The following is a 24,414-nucleotide window of genomic DNA, read 5'->3' as shown; positions in this document are numbered from 1 at the left end:
AGCAAACAACCTTACAAACACATGGAAGAACAATAACATAGACCCATAATGGTGTAATAAGTCAAGGAAATTTTTTCCTTTTGCAGAAGATAAAGTTTTCTCAATCTTAGTTACATCGTTACCGATGTTCTTACAGAAGTACATCGGCAAAAACCTCGGAGAAGAGAATAACAGGTGAATTGTTTGCAGTGCTTTCTTTTTTTCTGAAGGGATGATTATCAAATGAATCTTTCTTGTAGCAGCTGAATTGTTTAAAACTCGGCTCTGTGATGATGTGTGCTACAGGAGGGTCTTGTCATTCAGAACCATCTGGGAATGAGTCCAGAGCGTTTTGCTTACCATTGACGAAGAATTCTACGACTGCTTTCATTCTAGGATATTTGTTGGGATGGTAATTTATATGAACAATGACGGGTTTCAACTGTCTGAGTCTCGCATCCTTCCGAACGGTCTTGAAGAGTACCTTACTGTTCATGAAGAGATACATATCCATGGTTCTCTTGGAGGCGTGAAGGCCGTCGCATCCAGGACGTGAAGGAAAAAAGAGTTCCTCGTTAAACACAGCTTGGTCCCATGCCTTTTCTTGAGAAAGCCGAGTCGCGACACGATCTAAAAGCTCAAATGAAGGAAGTGTAGGCCTAATGAAGAAGAAACCAGAGTTGTAAACCCATATTCTCATAGTGTGTGCGTATCGAGCCCAACCCATGGCGGGTTCATCAAATACATCATTGTATCCATAAGCTGTCATGTTGTTGTGACCATCGCTCATTGACTCCACATCTGAATCACGGTAGAGATGATCAAAAGGGTTCTGTATGTAGACTATATCAACGTCCGAGAGAAGAACACTGTATCCAAGTTGCAAGAACTCCCTCAGAATGCGAAACTTCAATGCAGAGACTTCATGGTTGCCTCCTCCCTTTCCAACCGAATCAATGCTCTTGTCTGGATCTCTCTTGTAGACAGGAACATCTTGGGATATGCAGAGATCTTCTGTCTGGTCGTCCAGAGCCACGACTAAATAATTTGGTATGCCGACTTTCTTGATGCTGGTAAACCAGACCTCCAACATGGGTTTTACATTAGAATTTGCAAGTGTCACAATAAGCTCTTTATTAACAGCAACTTTCTCCAAGAGTTTTGCCAGTCGAGGATTCACGGATTCATCAGGGATTACGGTAGGGTTGGTTCTAAGACCCTTGACAGTACCAAACGGACCAGCCTTGTGATTTTCACCAAGCGCCAAATATTGCTTCTGTGCATGATCTTTCGCTTGTTCCACTATCCTCAGCTCCCTTGTTAAATCCCTGATACGCTTCTCCAACAGGGAGTTCTTATCTAATATTGAAACAACATCACCTTTAAGCATCTTGAACCGCTCCGAAGATTCACATGGGGAAGAAGACTGAACCTGTAAAAGAGGGAAAAGTTGGGAAATTAAGGATATACAAAAAGCTTCCTTTGTCGCATCTGTGATCTCGGAAAGACTAAAGATACCATCAATATTCAGTGCAGTTAATCTCTTAAGTACCAAGTTTAAGATAATAAACCAGTGGACGTTCCTGGAACAAACTTTCGTAGCAAGTCCAAACTGAGTAAATACTCCATGCCCACTCAAGATTTACTCAATTAAGCTCGAGGCACAGCGTAATAAAGCTAGAAATAAACTGAAAAAGATCATTAGATAATGTTACGTTCATCTTCTTAATTGAAATGAAAAGACTGAATTCAGTTGAGCCTCTACTGTACGTGTAATATTTTTGGAACATGGAAATGTTCTGAATTACCAGAGCCTCCAAAAGGTTAATCCTGTAGAATAGTTATCATAAGAACTAGTACTCGTACTTACTCAATTCAGTGAGTCAATTTTAACGTTCACTTTTTAAGAAGTACAAACTCAAAAGAAATACACAATCCAACCAAGAAAATATAAACCCAAGTAAAAACTATACACAACCACCAGAATTACTGATCCAGCCACAATAACGCTCGTGCTAGCTAAAAATCTGAAAATTTAACTAATTCAGTATTAACCTCACCACTCAATTTTATGAGATTGAAAGTCTAAGGTTAAAGTTCACTCCCTCAGCCGTGGTAAGAGATTAATTAGAATTTTCTCTAAATACGTATTTGCCCATTCAGATTCATGCCGCTATCAGAAACGATAAATAAGAATTCAAATTGGAAATAAATTCAGAATCGCACAGAAACGGGAATTAGGGCAACAAGTACCAAACCTGGAACTCCGATTTCCCGAGTCGACGGTTTCGGATAGGCAGATCAGAGTCGAAAAACCCATGAGGATGTAAGAAAGCAAAAACACACCCAATTAGAATTCCGATTCCGATAGCGACGGCAACCCGAGACACGCGAGCTGACTGAGCTTTGTCCTTACGACCGGCCATATAGAAATCCAGGCGCAGCTCCGAGTGAGTGAAGCAGCAGGGTATAGAAACCACTTTAAACGAAAAAAACGAAGAATCCTGCTTCTTCGAGTTTTAAAGATTGGGCGTTTCCTTCAAGTAGAAGGAACGGACAGTTACGAATCCATAAATATGGCAATGGTGGTGTGGTATTTTCAGTTATCTCAGCGCACCGGAGATTCTGATCATCGGAATTTGAAGGAAAGAGAGAGGAGTGCGACTTCTATTTTGTCGTGGTTCAGACCGGAAAGGGAGAGAAAATGGGAATGGGATGACAGAAGAAGATCCAGAGTTGTTCTTCTTCTTCTGGAGTTGCTTTCGTCATTTAGTTGCCTTTCATTGCATAACACCCTAACCTTGGACCTTCACTAAATTTATGACCACTGTTTAATGGGCTTGGTCCCACTCTGGATTCTACAAGTCTATATTCAACTTGGGCCTGGGCCTGGGCCTGGGCCTAGGGCCTAATACAGAACACCCCCACCTAGAGGTTTTTCTTCCATTTATGCCCCTCCTTAAAAGTTCCATATCAAGATTAATTGCCCCATAAATGTTGTTAATTTAATTGCTACCCTCCAAGTATTTATGCACCTAGAGGTTTTTCTTTCCTGTCCTTGGGATGATGTAATGGCAAGGACATGAAGCCTTATGTTCGAGCACGATGTTGCTCATGCAACGTAAATTTCAGAAAATTAGAAAAAAAACAATTATATTATCATTCTTAAAATTGAACGTATTGAAAGACCCACCAAATTTATGAAAGGAAAAAATAAAGAAATTGTCGGACCTACCAAATTGATGTAGGGAAGAAAGGTAAAGGTGTGACCCTATGCAAAGAGGAAAAAATGTGTGAGCGTGCAAGACTCACTTGAAGAAATATAAGAGAGAGAGAGTTGAATAGTGATTTGAAAAAGGAAAAAACCTTCCTCCTAAAGATCTAGGAGAGACGGACTTTCCAACTCCACTCCACCTCACCTCACTCGGCCAATGGCATCAAAGATGTTTTGTCTTCAAAACATGACACGAGTCACTGTCATAGTCATAGAACTACCCACATTGTAGCAGCAAGTCAGAATTCAACCTTATGACCAAAAATCGTATTTCCAAGTTCCACGAATGAACAAAAAAGATTGTTAACTTGGGGAGGGGAAAAAAGGCCGCACAAGATCACTTCTAGGTGAACATTTAAAATATAAATATTTCTGGAGAAAGGGGAAGGAAAAAACAACCAAATAAACCTTGAACTTTTGTCTCTTGTTCAAATACGGCATCAGATGAGCACAAAAGGTTTCAGATGGAAGTAGAAAAAAAAGATACAACCATTCAAACTTGGGGATGGCTCGCGCCTCTGATTTTTTCACATACAAAAGGGGTCATCGTCCACTCTTTAACATGACAAGAGTTGAGATAGTTCAATGGAATGCTTAGATACAACAAGCATTACTAATAATAATGCGAAAAAGATTATATACAGAAGCGTGCTGAGGCAAATATGGGAGAAGATATTCGAGGCACTCACGGATCGTTAGAGCTGGTAACATACGACACGACGACGGTGATGTCGTCAAGCTTGCCACCATAATATCGGAACCCAGCATCTTGAGCAGCAGTGGAGAAAGGTGTTTGCCGGTCTTTGTCTTGAGCTCGCTGGCGTGCGAGAGCAGCTATCTTCTGGGCAGTCACCTGAGAGCCTAAGCCTGCTCTCATGGCATGAACCACCACTGCGGTGATCTCGTTGTTGTATAAGTTATCGAAGAGCCCATCAGTGCCAGCAATAATGACATCTCCAGGAGCAACAGGAACGGAGAAAACCTGAATCAATTTTGATAACTCCATTATCATCAAGTTAAAGTTATTGCCAGAAAGTAACCAAATAAAACTCATTTTTTGAGGGGATGCTAACTCCGGTCGCTGTAAATGTAAATTCATAAAGCAACTAGGATAGTGCTCTACGAACAAAAATTATTCAAATACCTTAACATTGAAGAAAAATACAAAAATACAAATTCGAGCATGCTAAACTTGTCATTTCTCTTTCATTTTTTAAGGTGGAAATGAAGAAGTAAGAATGTATCAATAGGAAGATAAAGACATACAAGGAACGGGCGAAGACATAGTACCCAATTGATACATCAACAGTTAAAACAAATAGCAGAAAACTGATTGAGATTTAAGCTGTCTGAGGAAAAAGCCCACATAAGAAAATTACCATCCCACCTATCTCAACTTCTACTAAAAAATAAAACAACAATATGTAAGGCAGTCCCAAGATCTATACTATATATGGGAAACTATATCAATTTATATTCCAAATGATCATGTTTGAGGAAGTCCAAATCCAAACCTTTATAATATGTGAGGTTATTCACATATTTATATAGGTTTTGGCACTGCCTTACATATTATCTCGAACGGCAGTTGGCAGATTGGTATAAGGGGAGGGGATTATTAATCTGACATAAATGCATATGTTAAGTAACTCGCTAAGAATATCACCAAGTTCCTAAATCAGAACAGGAAATATAACTACAGCTGGCAACGAAGCTGATGAGCATACTAACCTGTCCAGAGCTGGGCAAATCTCCATTGTTTCCACTCTCCAGTTGAAAGGTGAAGTTAAAATCATGCTGCTGCACAGGAGATCTAAAGATAGTGCATCCGTCTCTAACCACCATAAATCCACTGTCTCCTAAATTGATTGCATGGAGACCCTGCAGTGATATCTTACACGATTACCTATCTTGCAATAATAAAACAAAGACCTACTGGACATCCTTGTAAGATGAAATAAATAAGCTAACACTTGGTACAGAAATCAGCCATAAAATTATTAGCAGATACTATTTCTTATTATATATCTGAAGTATCGAGCTCCTCTAGAGGAAAATTTTGCATGTGGTAGCAGCTCTAGAAGACATTAAAGACTTTTCTCTTGTTATATATTCCACCCAGAAGTTAAAACTTGGACGACTTAGGCTATAATCCCCAAATAAGTAGAAACTTTCAGAAATTATTTTGGTTAAGAAAAATAAACCTTATAATTAATCACCAAATCGAGAGTCTCAAAATTCAAAACAGAGAATTTGGTCTCCAAAAAAAAAGGCGATCATCCTCCTACTTTCACGCCCATTTGTTTTTATGTTCTCCTTTTATTTTCTATTACTTGAACAATAAATGGAAGAGTGTGAAACTTTGGTGTTTTGAAACAACATACTTGTTCAGTAAGCGCTATGATACAGGCAGTGGAGGAACCTTTGGCTTTAGTTTTTGAGTGAGCCTTCTCCAATACTCTAGCTGGATCAATTGAGCCCTTGGGCTCTTCTTGAACTGCACCAACTGAATTAGACATGAGTTCTCGGGAATACAGTCCAGCATCTACACCAAGATCTGCCCAACCACCCACACCATCAGCCACCCCTATTGCATGTTCATCCACACAGATAAAATGAGCGTCCTCTCCACCAGTATCTTCTTTATCAGGGTGGGGCAGATAGCATGATCCAGAAACTAGTTTCAAGGATTTGCCTGACGGGATCTTCCTGTAAACAACATAGTAGAAAATTAAGGAATAAGGAACACTTGCATTCAAACTGCACACCGTCACTTAAAAGAAGGGAGGGACCTCAGCATACTTTGTGTCGGAAATATTGAGCAAGTACAAGAGTTCCATTATGAGATCAAAGAACAATAAAACATCTTATGGAACGATATTGGATAATTCATAAAAAACCGTAGATTCTTTTTAATCAGAAAATAATATCAAGCCTGAAAAGGTCAATAGTATTCACATTTTATCCTCAATAGTTGGGTCACTAATGACAGGATTGGATGACCAAATAAATTACTGAATATGACACATATCTCTAAATCATTCAAGTCCAAGGGATCACTGCAATCTCTGAGGCAAGAACAAGTACAGATGACAACGACATTCATGAGCATTCGATCTTGTAAGTTAAGCCCCAAGTTGTAAAGTGCTCTAAACTAAGCATTTAAACCATAATATTTTGAATTTAAACAAGGAATCTGATAAAGAACATACTGTTCAGATGAATCAGTAGAGTTGGAAAGTTGTTCCTCCCGTGCAGAATTATCAAATGACACATTGGGGGCAGTACCAGCAGCAAAGTGAGAAGTTGGTGAACTATGAAGATCTCTTGCTCCCGACTGAGCATGCAGATAACTACTGCAAAACCTTTTTGCAATATTGTAAGTGAAGTATCCATATATCACGTTACTGCTAGGCTGCTCTTGATTTTTCAAACTCATACTGGCTTTTCGACAGCAATCAACACTTTTATTGTTAAAAAAAATACTAGCACTCATCGCTGAAGAAGACAAGTACGCATTCCTAAAACTTAAACTATCAAGAGAACATTCACCAAGTGTGGCAGCTCTAGAACCACAAGCAGCCATTGGTTTATCTTGAAACTTGCTGTGAGTTGAATATTGATTGGATTCAGTAGTGGCACAATCAATGTGATATCCACAGATCTGAAAAGCGGGGCCTGACACAGAAGGAATAGAAAATGTGCGAGAAACTGCTCCAAGAACTGAGATATTCCTCTTACGATTAACTAGCTCTGAACTAGCTCCAGAAATAGTGCTAGGTCTTAAGAAAGCATGCAACTCTGTAAGTGAGGAATAAGGTACTGAGTGAAACAGACTAGAATTGCCACACAACAGTTTTTGATGCCCAAGAAGCAGTTCCAGTGAACTTTTTAATCCGCCTTCCCACCCTAGAAACTGAACTGGTGCTCGTAGTTTTGACATATAATTAGATGGCATGTTAGCCCCTTAAACAGAAGGGCCTCTCTTTGATTCTTCTCCTGTGCAGAATGCAACTGCTACAACTTTGTATGAGAAATAATACCATTCCTCCCAGTCCCAGAACATCTATTTTCAAATTACTTGATGCATATTACTTCCCCTGATTAACATGTCAATATGTTCCAGAAAATTAGAACCTGCTAGGTCAAAAGTTCACTAAATGAGTAAAGAAATACGAGCACGTTTATTTCATACTAAAGCAAGCTAAAACCTATTCTGTAATCATCGTTACCCAATCGCATGAACAGCAAATTTGATACCATAAATCCTAGCCAAGTAAAATAAATTTACTGACCGATCCCAACAGTAACTAGTTTTAAACATTTTAGCACCAATTGCACAAATAACTTTCTTCCTCTCTTGAGATAAATATTCGTTAAAAATCCATGAACTAGTGGAAAGTTGGAACGCATAAGATTGTTCCTAAAAAAGCGGAAATACACTTATTAACACTAAACTAAAGATAAAACATGACGCACGTATTCGAAAGTGATAACCCAAAAATAGATAAACTTAAAATCGCCGACAATACGGGAACAATATTCAACTAGGGAACTTCAATCATATGAAAACTAAATCGAAACCCTAATTACAGCGACCTGGATGGCGGACACCATCTCAAAAGCTTCCATGGAGCAAAACTGAAAAAACGAACCTCCGAAATTATGCAAAAGAGTGGCTCGGCCCCTGTGTAGCAGTAGGACCTTCCCTGCGAACAGAATTGACAGGAGAATGTGAGATTGAATCCAGAAATTTCTATGGAGCCGACGCAATCTAAAAACCCTAACGCCCGAATTTATTCGAATTGGTATTTATTTTATTATATAATCAAGTCAAGATTTATTGTTAACACGCTCGGCGCTGTATCGTTTGACCGATCTTGAGAGTGGAGTACAGGGGCAAGCGTGTTATTTACGAAAATGTCTTTGTTCTCGTTCGTTGGTTAGAATCTTGGTGGGGGTATTTTGGGTAGTCCGGCCTAGCCAATCCCCTGGTCGTCTTTCGCTTGTTGTTAGTGGTTACACGTCTGGTGCAGGAAACGACCATGAGACAGTGGCTATGGCTAATTTGGGAGTAAATGTCTTTATCACAAAATCAGTTGGGGCCAAAATAAAAAACTTATTTATTTTTATAAAAAGAAAACGCAAATTTTGCAGCATAATATATAAATGTAACAAAATAAATGGTTATAAAGGGGATATTTTGGTCAAGTTTATAAAATGGTTTTAAATTGCCTTTCAGATTAGTTGAGTAATTCCTCTATCCATTATCTTGTAACTCGTCAGAGAACTTTGTTTAAATATGGACGAAAAACACGATTCTATAACAAAGAAGCGTTTCTCGTGTCTAGATTTAGAAGACGAACGCTTCGAACGTTCCCCTTCATTTTTTTAATGTTGGATATATGGAACTTAATGACGATGGGAACGAAAATGAGAAGAACTATGGCGAGCAGAGACCAAAAAGTATTTTTGCGCTATATATTTAAATAATATTTTATTTTTAACAAAAAGCATAGCTCAATTGATTATCACGGGTACATGAATGAACTGATACACATCTAAATAAAAAGGATTCTGATATCATTGAAGCGTGATTAAGAAAATGCTTGTAATTCAATTGCAAGAACTACACAGTTCTTACAAAATTAAGCACGCTTGGAACAATATTTCATTGGGTGACCTCTTAGTTCTTCATTCCGTAGCATAATTAAAAGGGAACAATAAAATGGTGTTTTGGTAATTTACAAATATTGTAATAAGAAGCTATGAGAAAATTATTAGCAAACAAATTCATTTTAAAAAAACTAAAAAGATACACTTTAACATGATATTGGAAAAGTAAATCGAGACAAATCCTATGAATTGCAGTAGTAAACTATCATACTTATTTATTCTTTTCACAATATCACATTACAGAGGAGGAGAAAGAAATTCGATCTTAGATCGACTATAATACAGATTATCTATTATAGTTTTTCATAATTTTCAAAGTATGAAAATTTTACATCAACAAAAGCCACCACATGATACTAAATGGTTTACAAAGCCTCACAAGTTTCTGACTGTGAGTTCAATTCCATAAGCTCCGAAGGAGGAGCTGAGCACCAAACTGAGGCTGTAAAGTTACAAACAGCATAGGGGCATGAGCGTAGGTTGGAGAAACAACAAAAGAGAATCTTTGAATTATCATGGCCACCGCAATTTTGGCCTCAACCAACGCCATGGTTTGGCCTACACAGATTCTAGGACCCAACGAAAATGGCACAAATGAAGCTAAATGTTTTCGAGGCTCACCAAATCTCAAAGGGTTGAAGCTGTTGGCATCTTCTCCCCAAATCTCTGTGTCATGGTGGACAGCAGCTACGGCCATGTAGAGTTGTGTGCCTGCAGGAATGTCTATGCCTCGCAGCGTCAGCCGTTTCGACGCCTGCCTATTCAACATCACTGCCGGAGGATAGAGTCGAAGTGTTTCGTTGATTATCATACTTATCTGTCAAAAGAGACGCTCAATAACAAATGAATACGAGTACAGTATTAAAATATTTATATAAAAATTAAATTTACTCAGCCCAAAAACTTAGGTTAATGCAGGATTCAAACACAGGGACACTCGCTCTGATACCATATCAATGATGAATAAACTATCACTCAACCCAAAAACTTAAACTAATGGATTGGGAAAATTTAATTCATATTTGGATATCTCAACATACATAAAACTTGTTTCGAAATGACGGTGCAACAACTACTAATCGAATTTAAGGTTTTGTTCATATATTGGTTCTCAGACTTTTGCATACTTCCGAAACAGACTCCACAAATCAGCGATATAACATCATGAACAGTGGGAAATTGCAAATCTGCATTCATATATTTCAGAAATCCCTAGTTTGTTGAAAATGATCTCTGTAGTTGGACATTGATAGAACAACAGTGACCATGAACAAAATTTGCCATTGAAGATCTTTAACTACTGCAAGATGAAATTTATCCCAGAAAATATCACCACTTTTACCAGCCCAATTAGGAGTTTATTGACTTACGATTTTAAGTTCGCTCAAATTCTCCGCCATAGGTGGCGTTTTGCACCCGCAGATGTGGAGAACTTCTTCTCGGGCCTTGTCTTGCCATTCTTGATGCTTTGCTAGCAGTAGAAGGGCCCAAGTTAGAAGATGAGCAGTTGTTTCCATTCCTGCAAAATAGAATGTCTTACATTCATCAATGATTTCCTCCACTCCAAGTCTTTCTTCTCCCCCATTTTGATTCTTGTAAGATGACATTAATAGGCCGAGTAGATTAGTTGAGTTTTCCCTCCCTTTGCTGTTAGTCTCAATCAACAGTTTTATTGATTCACGAGTTTCTTTCTCCAATCTCCACCTCTCTCTATTCTTCTTGGTTGGCAAAAATCTGTGTTTCAACTTTCATTTCATGTTTGTTTCCAATTCAAACTCAAGTAATAAATAAAATTACGCTAAAACAACTTAAACCAGCTCCCATCCCAAAAGTGGAAGAAAGAACATGAAATTCTCTTTCATTCCATTTGTAAAAACCAGAAGATGACTTAACCACAGGGGAAAAAATGTTAACACAACACATTTCTTCTGTAGTATGATATCATTCCCCTCAAATTTAAGCTTGCATAGTTTTGTAAGTAAATTGGTATTATACGAATGAAACTATTGTTCATACTAACTAAATATCTTCCTCTACTTCTAGTGGATTCGAGACCATGTTCTCGTCCAGAAAATAAAAAATAAAGACCCACCCAGGTTATGAAAATGCACATTGAAAAAGGGATCCAGTCTTTTTTCTTGTAAATCGAGTGAAAAGAGCATCTAATTCAGAATTGGGGAAAAGCAAATCGAAGAACTGAAAACAAACCTGAAGCCAGGAATATAAACACTTCTGACTGCCTGGGAAAAAAGATGCGTTTGCTGTTCAAGCAAATCGAAGATGCGTTTGCCTTCTTCAAAGTTACTTCCAAATGCGGTTCTTGAAATTACGTCTGCTGACAGCCGACGAAATTCTTCGTGGACTTCCAATTCAAACTCCTCCATTCCGCCCTTCATCTCCTCCCATTTCTCTAACACATTCCACACACTAGCAACAATTTCGGGTGCCCACCCCTATCAAATTCAAAACCATACTATCAACACACTGTTTGGAAGTACTATTCAATAATCATTTTTCGATTCTCACTTTTCAGGTACAGAAACCGTATTATTACCTTTACACGCTCGATTGTGAAAGCTTGGTTTGCGATCCTCCGGTGCGTGGCCCATTTTTGGCCCTCCAGCCCGACAAGCCCCTCCCCGAAGAGCGCCTTCGACAGCGGGTTGAACCCGACCTTTCGAAACGACCCGCCCGTATTCACAAGCACCTCCTTAATCAACTCCGGGTCGGATATGGCCAGTCGCGGATTCGACCCGAACCAGTACAGAAACGTCTTCCCGTACTCGGCGGACCAACGGAAGTAAAAAGGCAGAGCGCGACAGAGGATATCGTGGTGAAAGGGAATCGGCTTCGATTGTGCTTCCGAAAACAGACGGCGGATATCGGCGGAGTTCCCGGTGATCGGGCGGTAGCGAGGGCCTGTTATCCCTTGCTTTCGGAAGTGGATTTGAATTCTCCATGGAAGCCAGAAAGTGGAGTAGATAAATTTCAGGAGGACTGTGAGAAGAAGGGAAACGACGAGCGTAAGAGGAAGAGAATGCATCGGAAAATCTACGTGGCGCTGCCGGGGCCGGAGAGGCAGGGGATACGGTAAAGGTCGGCCGTGGTCTGTGATTGGTTTTTCGGTTTTGACTATTACACTGTTTAGTGTTCAAGATGTTAATTGGCACGGAGAAATTAGAGCAGAGAATTCAGATTCTTGTTTTAAAATTAAATCCCAACTAAAGGTAATTTAAGTTTAATAAATATTATTATATTATTAAAATTACCAATCAATAACACATCTGAATTTGAACTCAAGACCTTTTAGAACTATTTTATGAAAAGTCGGGACCAAACTGTGTAAAAGTATAATTTACCCTTGAATAAATGAATTCGTTTAATATAATTACGTGAAAATAGTAAAAACTATGAAAACAATATTTTTTACCCCCAATTTTTTAATTTTAAATTTTAAAGGTATAATTACATCAAAAGCTATAAAAAATTTTATAAAATATATTATTTTATGTTATAAATTTATTTTATCTTTCATTAAAATTAAATAATGTAAAACACAATATATTATAAATTATATAACATCACAAAATAATAACTATACGAAATTTTATCAGGTTAATAAATTAATTAATAATATTTTAGATTGAATTGAATATTTATTTGGTAACTATCGTTACTTTACAAATATATCACTGAATTTATTTTCCATAGTCCTATAAATTGATATTCAATTTTCAAATAAGGTTAAGAAATACCTATTAAAAAAGTACTGAAAATATGTAATAGAATTCTGATTTTTATTGAATTTATTGTTTTCAGGAATATAATTATTTAGGGCTATGACTAATCACTCAGCTTACTATGCTAAATCTTATTGTGATCTATGAAACTTTTTTACACGATTTATTTATTATTATTTATTTTAATGTCAATTGCAACCACGCTCCGTAATGACGAAGTTAGTGACGTACTGCGGTGAATGGCGAGAAATAAAGGGGAAATAGAAATGATTTGAAAAGCTTTTAGAGTTTGACCAATTTTACGATCATTTATAAGTATTCCATCAGTAATGAGCTTAAGAGGAAGATGTGCACACACAATTATTATGCCTATTACTGCTGCGTTGACCAAAAATCCTCTTTTTAAGGTTTTTTGATCGACGTCATAATTAGCTATTATTTCTAATAGTAGTATTTATTTAATATCTAAAATCTTAATTTTGACTTACCAATCTAAGATTAATGTTAACCCACATATTTTTAATAACAAATTTTGTAAGTTCGAATTAATTTCGACATAAAAGCTAAATTATACTGATAATGTTGTAATAATTTAAAACTACGTAGGACAAGTAATATTAGTTGGATAAATGATCGAAGTTAAAAGAAAAAAAAATAATATCTTCGGAGGTCTATTTTAGAAACTTATTTACATAAATGTCTAAAGTTTTCCAATTTTACAGTTTTAGATTTCTCCACGTAGGATTTTTTTTAAATGTCGATTTTACCCTTATTTATTATATACATTTTTATTATAGTTTTTTATTATTTTGAAATTTAAAATATTTAATTCCATAATTGTAATCATATTCCTTTAATTATTGTGGACCTCATATAAATTTTCAACACTAATCCCTTAATTCACTCCTCCAAAAACCATTTTTTCCTATAATTTATTATTATTATTAATTAAAAAAATATCCAATTTTGATCCAACAATATTTTTTCATATGATTTTTTCCGTGTGAAGTTTCCACGCAATTGACCACTCAAGTTTGAAATTGTTTGATTAAATTACATTGGAGCCAGTCACACTATCAACTTTAGGGGTTTCCTTTCACAAATCCACGATGGTTTCATAGGTAAATAAAATAGCTAGAACTATGTATAAGATATATATCACATATACAATATATTCTAATATTTACAATATATGCTGCTTCAGTCAATATATTCTCATATACGATATATTCCCATATATACAATATACGGTTATAACATATATTCTACTTGTACTTTTGAAATCTACTATTATTCACACGATGTAATTAACATTATTTATATATGTCTTTTAAGTAAGATCTAATTTACATATCACATATTATTATAGAATATTAACAATTAAGTATTCATTTGTATATTTTTATGATATAACGTATATACCATGAAGACTTTTGAATTCAAATATTATTATGGATACGGTTAATATAATTTATATACCTATTAATATTGTTTTATAACTTACAAACTATGTATTATTCAAACTTTATAGAGAATAATTAGATATCAATGTCAATGATTTGTATTTCTATAAATATTATGGAACTAAATGTATACACTATAAGATATATCTCATATATCCCCATATATACTAATGACAAAGCGATGAAATCAAACTCACTATAAGATGTATCCCTAGATATACACTAGTTCACACCTACATTTTGCACTACTGAAATCTATGTATGTACAAAAATAGAGCGTTAAACTACACAAAATCATAAATTGAAAAAAAAAACCATTGAATATATATGTGTATGGAAGGGGTTTAACAGTACAAAAAAAACAATGAATTTTCAACATTGTTCAAATTTGAAATAAAAAAACTTAGGAGGATATATTGGAATGAAAAATATATCATGGTGAGATAAAACTACTTTCCAATTGGCGAGATGAAGGAGACGACGAACTAAGACGAAGGAGCGCAGACGGTGAATAGAGACGAAGGAGCGCAGACGGTGAATAGAGACGAAGGAGCACAGACGGCGGATGGAGACGAAGGAGCGGACGGAAATCGAACAAGAGAGGAAGAATATAGGACTACTCCGACGATGAAGAATAATGGAGACGACGACCAGAGACGAAGAACGTTGACGAAGTCGGAGATGGAGGAACACAGACGGTCGAAGACGAAGAAGAAAAGTCTGAGAGAATGAGCACAGACGACCGGAGATGAAGAAACACAGATGGCCGAAGACGAAGGAGCGTAGACGACCGGAACGGAGGAGCGTAGACGGTCGGAACGGAGGAGCGTAGACAGTCGGAATGAAGCAGTCTTCGAACAAGAGAGGAAGAAGCAAAATCGGAGAAGGAGGGGTTTTCAAATTTTTTCAATTATGGAAGATTTTGGAAATTTGATTCGTATTTTGGGATTTGGTATTTTTTACTTTTGGAAAGTCTTAATTAGACAAAATTTGAAGGATTTAAATGGTAACCTCCCAATTTACTAATTTTAGATTTTAAAAGTTAATTAATATTGAAGCATAGATACAAAGGGTATACTAGAAAATTGGGTGATGGGCACCATCTTAAATTGAGTTGTTTCATAACAAAAGTGCAAATAATTATGATCTCTAAAGAGTCTATCAATGTACTAATAAAAAAAAAGAGTTTGATACATTTTTACTTTTTTTTTTCTTCCACTTTCTTTTAGTAATCATCTATAGCGCCAAAAAAAATCATTTTTTTGGATAATCGTCAATCAAACTTTTATCAACAAAACGAAAAAGAAAGAAATTTAAACAATAAAATTTTTAAAAATATGTTATTATTTATCATCAAACATTATATATTTTTAAGTGTAATTTTAGCCATCTAAAACACTCAAATATAAAATATATAAATACACACACTACATACACTCTAAAATAATTTCTATTATATTTTTTAAATAATTATAAACAAACACATTATTGATAAGATTCGTACCAATCTTAAAGAAAGTGTTTTGATCTATTCATCTTCTTATTGTATGGATTTATGATAAATTATTATTAACCATCCAATCAACTTGTCCTATGATATCTAAATTCATAATCACTTATAAAGCCTCAGCATTTTTATAATAAAAAAAAAGTGAACTTTGATTTTGTTAGAGCACATAAAAAACCATAAAATCTTTTTCTCTTCTATTTCCAAATTTTTTATATAATTTAAAAAACGTCTAAATGTCAAATACTTAAAAGATTTCAATAAAAATAGATTAAAAAAACGTCGCCAGAAACCCTTAAATAAACACCCATTTATAGGAATCCATCCACGTCACAATTAGAAGTGTCCACATACAATGACATCTGGGCGGCAACCACCGTTGAGTGGAACGGACCTAACCTACGGGGCCGGAAGTCGGTGGAGGAGGAGGACCACCTCGGCCAACCCACCCCATTAAACATACTTTGACGCTCTGACCAGTCACCATGGACCAGATCGGAACTTGGACCACCGGGAATTGACACGTCAAATGTACAGAAAACCATAATGCAACATTAATTTTCAACTTTCAAGTACCAATTTGTTTGAAAATCCCACCCTCATTCCAGCCCCCGTGTCACCTTCCCAGGAGACAATCTCTGAAACTTTCAAAACCCTTCAAAATTTTAACTTCTCAATACATTATCATTTCGGCTCCAAGAATCCAAGAGGAAAAGTTCAGAATCATAATGTTAAAACATGCTTGCATTTTTCATTTCCTGATTTATTGTCAGATTCTAAGACCAAAATTCAACTAATTAACTAACCTCCACAAGACGGACCAAAAATTTACATTAATTACACATTTCCGAGTAAATAATGTGTGGCTTTACCTTTGACCTCTGTGTAACGTAAGGGTTCAGTTCAGTGTTTCCCGTCTGGTTCATCTCGATCCCAACCGTCTCCGGCCGAGCTTCCGTCGCCACTTCCACCGCAAGGGACTGAAGCTACGACTTCGTAGCCGGACGCACCGCCCATGGAAGCGATCAAAGCGGAAAATCTACTAGCGGAAGCCCCGCCGCCGCCTAAGCCAAGGCCAAGAAGGTCGCGCGTCATGGGCTGACTCCCAAACGAGCAAAATGGGCCACCCGCCATCATCAGACCGGTGCCGGCCGGTCCGGAGGGAAGTTCAAGCTCTAAACCAGGCGTTAACGAACCACCACTCCGCTGATCTCGGTTCACACTCATGCTCCATTGGGCAGTAGCGGAGGTATCTTGACCAGAAGAAGAAGCAGCCATCCCAAAGCCTCGGAACAAGGAAGGATTAGACGCCGTTGCCCCCATTTCCGCTGCCTTTTGTAGCAAAGCGGTGGCGGACATAGCCGCCGGCTGAGTGGCCCAGGTGTACTGAAGACGGTCTTGGTCAACCGGCGCAAAGAGGGAGGATCCTTGAGTGGAGAGATAGAGAGATGTGGAGAGGGAAAGCGATGTGGGATTAATGGCGGAAGCAGAAGGGCAATCGTAGGTGGATAAATTGGGTGGCTGTGGTGGGGATATTCGGGTTGTTGTCACGGAATTCGAGGCAGAAGCATAAACAGTACTATTTCCAAACATATCGCTGGAGCTATTGCCGTTAGCGCTAGCATTGGTGGTACTATTGACAGGCGCGGAGGTCAAGCATGTTGCAGCAGGCGTGGATACTGATGGCACTCTTATCGGATTATCAGCCACCTCTATAATAAACCAAACAACAAATATGTCAAATCACTGCACAACGATCAATGGGGTAGCATGAGAATCAATATAAAAAAAAAAAAAAAGAAACCAGTTAATTTATCAAAACAGGCAGCAGAAATTTGATAACAACCAAGAAGTGGAGGACTTTATAATGTTGGATGCAATGTAGGAGAGAATTCAAAACTGTATTTCAAATGGTAAGAGTATACATGTTAGAATTTTGGAGATGAAAAAAGAAGAAAAAATCACTTGGTAGAATGCAGCGATTGGAAAAAGGGAAGGGAGAGAGAAAGGTGGAAGCAACAGAAACTTTTTGTGTGTCCCGGCTTAGCTAGTTGCTTATTGTGAATGATGAAGAGCTTGAACTCAAAAAAGGCCTTTTGGAAGTAAAAGGAAAGGGAATATAATGGCGCCTTTTTTTCCAGCAAAGTCCTATTCTCCTTTTCCACCATCCTCGATCTTTGAGCTTCTTTGTCATCCATGCAACAGTTACCCGTGAATGAGCAGTACATACCCAATCATGAAGAGCAAACTAAAAAGGGGAAAAAAAGAGAAAAAAAAAAGGAGTGAAAGGACTCGCAAACAACAATGGGAATCAGAAAAGGTTCCATTTGACGATTAGCCTCTTAATTACACATTATTGAACATAGGCACAACGGCACGAGTCATGTGATAAACGTTGGAAGTTTATTGAACGAATTAACCAATTTGATTCGAGGATTCAGAAAACCAAAACGTTACATAGAATGACGTCGATCAATCCGATATGATTTTGCCATGAATATATATTATTTTACCTGAGCTGTGGATGGACAAGGCCGAAGAAACCACCGTGGTCGACGGAGTTAGCGGCGGCGGGGGAGGCGAAGCGGCGGACTCCTTTACTCCAGAGTTTGTAACTGCTAGGGTTTGGGCTCGAGCACTTTCCTCCGCCAACACATCGCAAAATGCTCGATGTGTTATGAAGCTATCCCTCCTTCAAGAAACCCAAACCAAACTTCACAGATAAGTGAAAGATGAATAATATAAGAGCGATAATTTCAAGGTATCAAAAATCGAGAGAGAGAGAGAGAGAGAGAGAGAGAGAGAGAGAGAGAGAGAGAGAGAGAGAGAGAGAGAGAGAGAGAGAGAGAGAGAGAGACGAAAAAAAAAAACTAAATGAATTCAAACCTAGAAAATAAAGTGCCACAATCGCACTTGTATTCTCGTGTTCCGCAAGTTTTCATATGCGCTTTCCAATCGGATTGTACGGCGTATTTCTTTGAGCATCTCTCGCACTTCCACTTCTTCTCGCCGTGCTTTCTACAGAAATGCTTCTTTATTCCGGTGAGATCGCCGAGCGCCCTCGCCGGATTGTGGTGGACGCAGGACGGTTCGGGGCAGACATACACGCGCTTACGCACCTCATTGTTCGTCCGCTGCCGGAGCTTCCACGGCAGGTTGTGGCCCCGCCGGTGAAGCTGCAGGTTCTGGTCGCGCTGGAAACCTTTGTTGCAGATCTCGCACACGAACCGGTTCGTCGCCAGCAAACTCTCCGGCGACAGAGCAATCACCTCCGCCGCGGGATCTGAAAAACAGAAATAATCAAATCTAAACATCACATCCAGAGCTAAATTAATAGAAAGTAACACCACATAATTTACGCCGTGCGATTGGCTTTTAATCCCATAATTACCTGGCATTCCAGGCAGGTTCCGTTTCTTCTTCGGCGGAGCCACCACCGTCACTGGTTCAATATGAAAACCTGAAGAGGATAAACCAGCTTCTCCAGAAACCGCAACCGGCGAAGAATTCTCCAAATCAACCATTCCGCACAAAACCTAGAATATCAATCACTAACTACGACCTCAACAAAGGTAGTTTTAGGCTTTTTGATTCACCGAAAGCCTAGCCGCTCAGTTGTTTGATGAAACTACCTATTCCGAATCAATCCTAATCAATACAGGAACTCGAATACTTCAACTACCAAGCTCTGTGACTGCTCTTAGTAGGAAAATTCAAAAGATCAACTGAAGCTAAAAACCGAGGGAGCGTCTGAATTTGCAGATTCTAAGTAGTTGCTCAGGGAATGTGCAAGTGAAAACTTCAAATCTACATGTCGGTTTGCTTCGGAAGGCGATCGGAAAACCAGTGGGCGTAAGGCGGCGGTTTCTCAGTTCGTATTTGGCTGAGCGAAGATCCAGAGAGAAGAGGGGAGTCGAAATGAGAGGAAAATAATTAAAAAGTAGTTAAAGCGGCGCCGTTTAACCATGGTTAGTGGAGGGGTGGTGTTGTGGTAACCATGGTTAGTGGGAGGGGATGCCTGATATATGTTCTCACCTTCCGGCTGCCCATGGAAATCTATCCATCCACGTGTCGTAATCTGCTAGGCGATAACATTTGTCGGGGAAAGTCGGACTAGGCGGTGCTTGTCGTCTACCCAGTTTTTTCTTTTTAATTTCTTGTCTTTCATACTCTTGTTTTGTAGACCGTTGTATGTACAGTAGAGCGTAGTGAAACTTTATTCACAGATTCATCACTGAAATGACAATAATACCCCTGCTTGCAACACCCCAAATTTCACAATGGTAGACAACTTTAAGAATAAGATTTTTCCTAATCTTGTCTCTTGGCTCATTCCTCACCATGAGAACTACATCGAGGTCGTGAAATCTCATCTCAGAGATTGGATTATATCAAGATTTTAAAATGTTAATGTTCATGAACATGTCTATTTATGAAAGATTATAAAGATAATTTTTTTTTACAAAAAATATTGAAATTAATAGATAAATATTTCACCGTTTGTAAATAAATTAAAAATAAATAATCAGTAATGTGTTGATATTTTTCATATTTGGTCGATTTTCTTTATAATACTGTTGAAATATCGATTCACCCTGACCTCTTATATTGATGTCGAATTCACAGACATATGAAAATGTCGAAGGAAATGTCGACACGTCGATGAAAATTTCCCACTTTGGATTATATTGATTTGGTTCATATTAGATGTCTACTCAGTTGAAGTAGAGACCTAAATCTTGTCGGTGCTTGACCACGTATACTCTGAGACTTAAGTTAGCACATAATTTGAGCTTGTGTTGAGTTAAACTTAATTATTTAGGTTATATAAAGAGTGTACACCTTTCATGAAGAATATATGGACCACGCTTTTCAGAATGAAGCTTTGTGGTACCTCGTGTTCATAAGATTTTTTGTCAATGGTATTTATATTTTAAGGTCAATAATATGAGTTGGATTTTCACAAGGTCAATCAAAAGTCTCTATGCCTTACTAATCTCTCTCGTCCTCTCCTGTCTGAACTATGGTCCATACACGTATTTTCGAGTGAGAAGATTCTAGAATAAACTCTTAACAAATTCCCCAAAAAAACCCATTGTTTAGATATAGTGTGAGGTAAGGTTTTTTTTTTTTTTTTTTTTTTAAATCTATCCTGAGTACTAAAAAAATAAAGAAAAGAAATGAAGGTGTACTCTTTAAAATCATTTTCTGTCTGTTTGGGACAAAAGCCTATGGAGAACCAATCTTGTATGAACTTCTATCCTCCTTTATAAGAAGATTTTTTTTTGTTCAATTTAAATTTTGTTTATAATATAGCACTACAAATTAATGGGTTAAAGAATTGACATATAAATATTTGAGTTGATATTTTAATTTAAAAAATACTCATTACTTTGAGTGTTCTACTCTCTTTTCCACTTTTATATTTGTGTCTATTTTTCTCTTAAACATTGTACTTTAACTTATCAAGTCAATAGTGACTGTCACATTATTGAAAAAACTTTAGGCCATATTACTACTTTAATCCACATTAATGTCATATCCATTATCATTTTAGTATAAACTTTATTTTTTGTTATATTTTCTAATTTAATTCCTTGATGACTATTAAGATTGATTGATATTATCAATTATAATACTATCGAAAGAAAAAGGACTTGAAATTTCTACTGATTTCTTAAAAAGTTAGAAATATATATTTAGCCATTATAAAAACAAAATATAAACTGGAAAAAAAAAGTGTATTGGCAGGAGGGGGGCAATAATGTAAATATGGTAATGTAAGGGGGCATTTGAGAAAGCGTAGCGGAGTTTTAAAGTGAAGTACGATTACAGTACGAGTGACAGAGGAAATTGAAATGGAGCGTACCTCACACGTGCTTCTTACAGAAGACACATCGTGTTACGGTGGGGACGCGCGCACTGGAACGTCCCAGATTATGATGCAGCGTTCAAGGGCGGTTTCATTTTGAAGCTCGTGGTCTCGGTTGTAGAGTAGCGTATCTCGGTGCTTAAAAGGGCAAGGATTGTTTTGTCCTGTTGTGTCTGAGGACTCCAATGTGTAATACGGACAGGGTACCCCAGACAAAGGCCAGCTGCCTTTTTCAAGTATTTAAATCATTACCACTTCTGGCCCTTTCTGCAACCAACCCCTCCGCCGCCGTCGCCGCCGTGTCTGCTTCCGGCGGCCTGTTTTGGCGGTGGTGGTCCGGGTTTGATCATACCTTAGAGATCACTTCCGTGTGGAGTGCACGTGCGAGGTTTAATTAATCTGCATTTATCTTATGAATCTTTTTTTTGGAAAATATTGTCAAATTGACAAAAAGGGAAAAAAAAAAGGTTTTTGAAAAAGGTACTTTTGTTAGCATGTTCCGTGAGCCTCTTTGATTCTTCCACCATTATTAAATAAACTAATGTGAGACTTGGCAATTAAACAACAGAGATTCAACGTTAAAATCTTCGTATTCACAATTTTTTATACTAAAGAAAGATATCGTTAAACAATCTAGTTTGCTTTGATGGTTAAAGATTATCATTAGTATTACAGACAACTAAATATATTAATAAATATACCACAAAATAATAACATAAGTAGCTGCTAACATGGACATAGTTCAATCATTAAGATATTTGCTCCTTATTGAGATCAAATCTCCGTCGTCACATTTGTTGTGCTAAAAAAATAACGAGTCAAGACTAAATAAAACATATGCAATAATTTCTTTTAAACAATATTACATCACAAGTAAGAGGTTAAAAATTCAAACCTACCATCAAAAAAAAGATACATATACTTAAATTATTGAACTAGACTTAGATCAGTGCGAACTTATTATTAGTTCAGGAGAGTAATTAATATTTTTTTTTTTTGGAGTTTAGAGAATACACTGCTCAATTTAAATCTATAATTTAACCTAAAAATTACTTAAACTTTTAGAATATCTATCAAGCCGGCCAATTCTATATTATCAAGATGCAAAATTATTAGATGATAGGATTTATTAATATTAGTTCTATTTCTTCAATATTTAGGAAGAATCTAATTGAGCATCCAATGCGGATTTGATCAATTGCAAGTGTCAATGAACTGATTTTTAAAATCAAAATAAACGTGTCAATTATTGTGTTATGATACCGTCGCCGTTTATATTTGACAAAGAATAATCATAGTACCTATTATTTATAATGATAATTTTCCACGTAGGAAAATGAACTATCCAGTCAGAATTACCAAGTGCTTATAAATCAACGCACTGACAAAACTTAACCCATTGTCTTTGTTTTTTTTCTCTTGTCATTTTTGTTTAGATAGGGAGATTGCCCAATGTAACTAGTACATGTAATATCACTTTGTAATTGTTAAATTCATTTAAAAAAAAGGTTCAAAAAAGATGCTTCGTATCTGGCGTGAAACCTAGTCCATTGTGGAGCTTAATAATGAGTTTAACAGGATTTTTGAAATGGTGAAAAATACCTTTAATAAATTAAAAAATTATTTCACTCTTTGGTACATAATCAAAAGTGATCTTGATAATTGTTTAAAAATACTACAAAATAAGTCGTTTAACCAAAACTCAACTAGTTAACAAAACTAGTTATGATGTTAGTAATTTATTGCAAAAATTAGAAGTTTAAATTTACACCTCACCCTTGTTCAAGCTTAAAAAGAAAGGCTAAAAATGCTATTTGAACTTTGTCCTTCGTTTCAAAAAACTCCACCATCATTTCAAAAGTGAAAAACCAACTATGGCAACATCTAGAACGAGCAATTAATGTAGAAGTTTGTCTGGATTATGTATGAAAAGAGAGAAAATGTAGAAGAAACTATCATTTTTTAAAAAGGGATTAGAACAAAATCGGGTAGGGAGAAGCAAACTCTGTTGACAATGAAGGAATAACACTTTTAGTATAAAATTGAAACCTATATATCACGCCAATTTTTACGTTCATTGCCACATCAATTTTCCATTCAAAATATTAACAGATTTTGCTCAAAAGGTATTTTCCAGTGTAATATTCAAACTTTTGTAAGGCTTGAGATATTTTTGGAAAAAAAAAGCAAAGTTTAGAGGTATTAATTTAGCAAAAAGAAAAAGAAAAACTACAAAGCAATCTTAGAGAGAGCACTTAAACTTCAAAGATATTTATAGAAAAAGTACTTTGACAAGGCATGAGAATTTACCCTAAAAAAATTACTTTTTAGGGCTCCAGTGGGACCAGTTAAAATTGACTACACAAGAACATACAGCTGTAAGGGATCAAGAGCAGCACAATTTCAAAAAGCAAGATGAGCAAAAGAAAAGAACAAGAAGTAATCATTACCTATTTGATTTATCAATTAGATGTTTTTGATGGCTTGTTGGACTGGGATAGCCGTAACTTCCATCTAAAAAAGCTTTCATCTTTCCATACTCTGCGCCTTTCTCTTTTTCCCTACTCACTCGTTATGGTGTTAATGCATATTACACAGCCTAAAAAGCTGCTGCCTATTCTACAAAGTCGATGTAGTGATTATAATCAACATTAGTTTCTACGGGTGGGGGCAAGTGGTTCATGGGAGAGAAGAAAGTCAATCTACAGAATATTGCTTTTAATCACCACCTCTTTTTCTATATGTAAGATTTCACATCATTGCTATGGCCTATGAGAGCACGAGCTGAGCTTTTTGTCTAATAGGGGAGGCTGATTAATTATTAATAGCAGTTAAGCTATATTTTTTAATTTCTAAACTGTTTATCTTGGTCATACTGATTTAGATGTCTCAAGTTCGAACCT

General features: G+C 36.8%; 4 protein-coding genes across 7 annotated transcripts; all 4 read right to left on the bottom strand.

Moving 5' to 3' along the window:
* Positions 1-11: 11 nt before the first annotated feature.
* LOC111011616 (arabinosyltransferase RRA3) lies at positions 12-2,771 on the bottom strand. The gene is made up of 2 exons (XM_022285465.2): positions 2,238-2,771; positions 12-1,411 (listed from the first exon to the last, which is right to left on the bottom strand). Exons 1-2 carry the CDS (start codon positions 2,403-2,405, stop codon positions 296-298), a joined length of 1,284 nt encoding a protein of 427 aa, XP_022141157.1. The 5' UTR covers positions 2,406-2,771; the 3' UTR covers positions 12-295.
* An 885-nt stretch (positions 2,772-3,656) lies between these two features.
* LOC111008904 (Protein phosphatase 2C family protein) lies at positions 3,657-8,085 on the bottom strand. Of its 3 annotated transcripts, none has more exons than XM_022281779.2 (5): positions 7,909-8,085; positions 6,466-7,390; positions 5,638-5,962; positions 4,985-5,134; positions 3,657-4,235 (listed from the first exon to the last, which is right to left on the bottom strand). In XM_022281779.2, exons 2-5 carry the CDS (start codon positions 7,209-7,211, stop codon positions 3,939-3,941), a joined length of 1,518 nt encoding a protein of 505 aa, XP_022137471.1. In that variant the 5' UTR covers positions 7,212-7,390; positions 7,909-8,085; the 3' UTR covers positions 3,657-3,938. The 3 variants fall into 3 exon arrangements, with proteins under 3 accessions (XP_022137471.1, XP_022137480.1, XP_087975839.1); XM_022281788.2 differs by having other exon boundaries at positions 6,466-7,353; XM_088119713.1 differs by lacking the exon at positions 7,909-8,085 and adding an exon at positions 7,853-7,874.
* Positions 8,086-9,118: 1,033 nt separating this feature from the next.
* CYP721A1 (cytochrome P450, family 721, subfamily A, polypeptide 1) lies at positions 9,119-12,118 on the bottom strand. 2 transcript variants are annotated; one of them, XM_022287513.2, is made up of 5 exons: positions 11,484-12,118; positions 11,138-11,382; positions 10,300-10,663; positions 9,551-9,746; positions 9,119-9,371 (listed from the first exon to the last, which is right to left on the bottom strand). In XM_022287513.2, the coding sequence occupies exons 1-5, from the start codon at positions 11,970-11,972 to the stop codon at positions 9,295-9,297; spliced, it is 1,371 nt and encodes a 456-aa protein (XP_022143205.1). In that variant the 5' UTR covers positions 11,973-12,118; the 3' UTR covers positions 9,119-9,294. The 2 variants fall into 2 exon arrangements, with proteins under 2 accessions (XP_022143205.1, XP_022143195.1); XM_022287503.2 differs by having other exon boundaries at positions 9,119-9,746.
* A 4,177-nt stretch (positions 12,119-16,295) lies between these two features.
* Positions 16,296-19,576, bottom strand: LOC111009258 (zinc finger protein GAI-ASSOCIATED FACTOR 1). Its single transcript, XM_088120294.1, has 4 exons — positions 19,031-19,576; positions 18,526-18,922; positions 18,153-18,331; positions 16,296-17,351 (listed from the first exon to the last, which is right to left on the bottom strand). Exons 1-4 carry the CDS (start codon positions 19,161-19,163, stop codon positions 16,543-16,545), a joined length of 1,518 nt encoding a protein of 505 aa, XP_087976420.1. The 5' UTR covers positions 19,164-19,576; the 3' UTR covers positions 16,296-16,542.
* Between the last annotated feature and the right edge of the window lie 4,838 nt (positions 19,577-24,414).

Source organism: Momordica charantia (assembly GCF_013281855.1).
Source record: "Momordica charantia cultivar OHB3-1 chromosome 11 unlocalized genomic scaffold, Mcharantia_2.0 BLBB01000011.1, whole genome shotgun sequence".
Classification (NCBI taxonomy): domain Eukaryota; kingdom Viridiplantae; phylum Streptophyta; class Magnoliopsida; order Cucurbitales; family Cucurbitaceae; genus Momordica; species Momordica charantia.
Note: the sequence above shows the minus strand (reverse complement) of the source record. Positions and strands in the feature narration are given on the sequence as shown.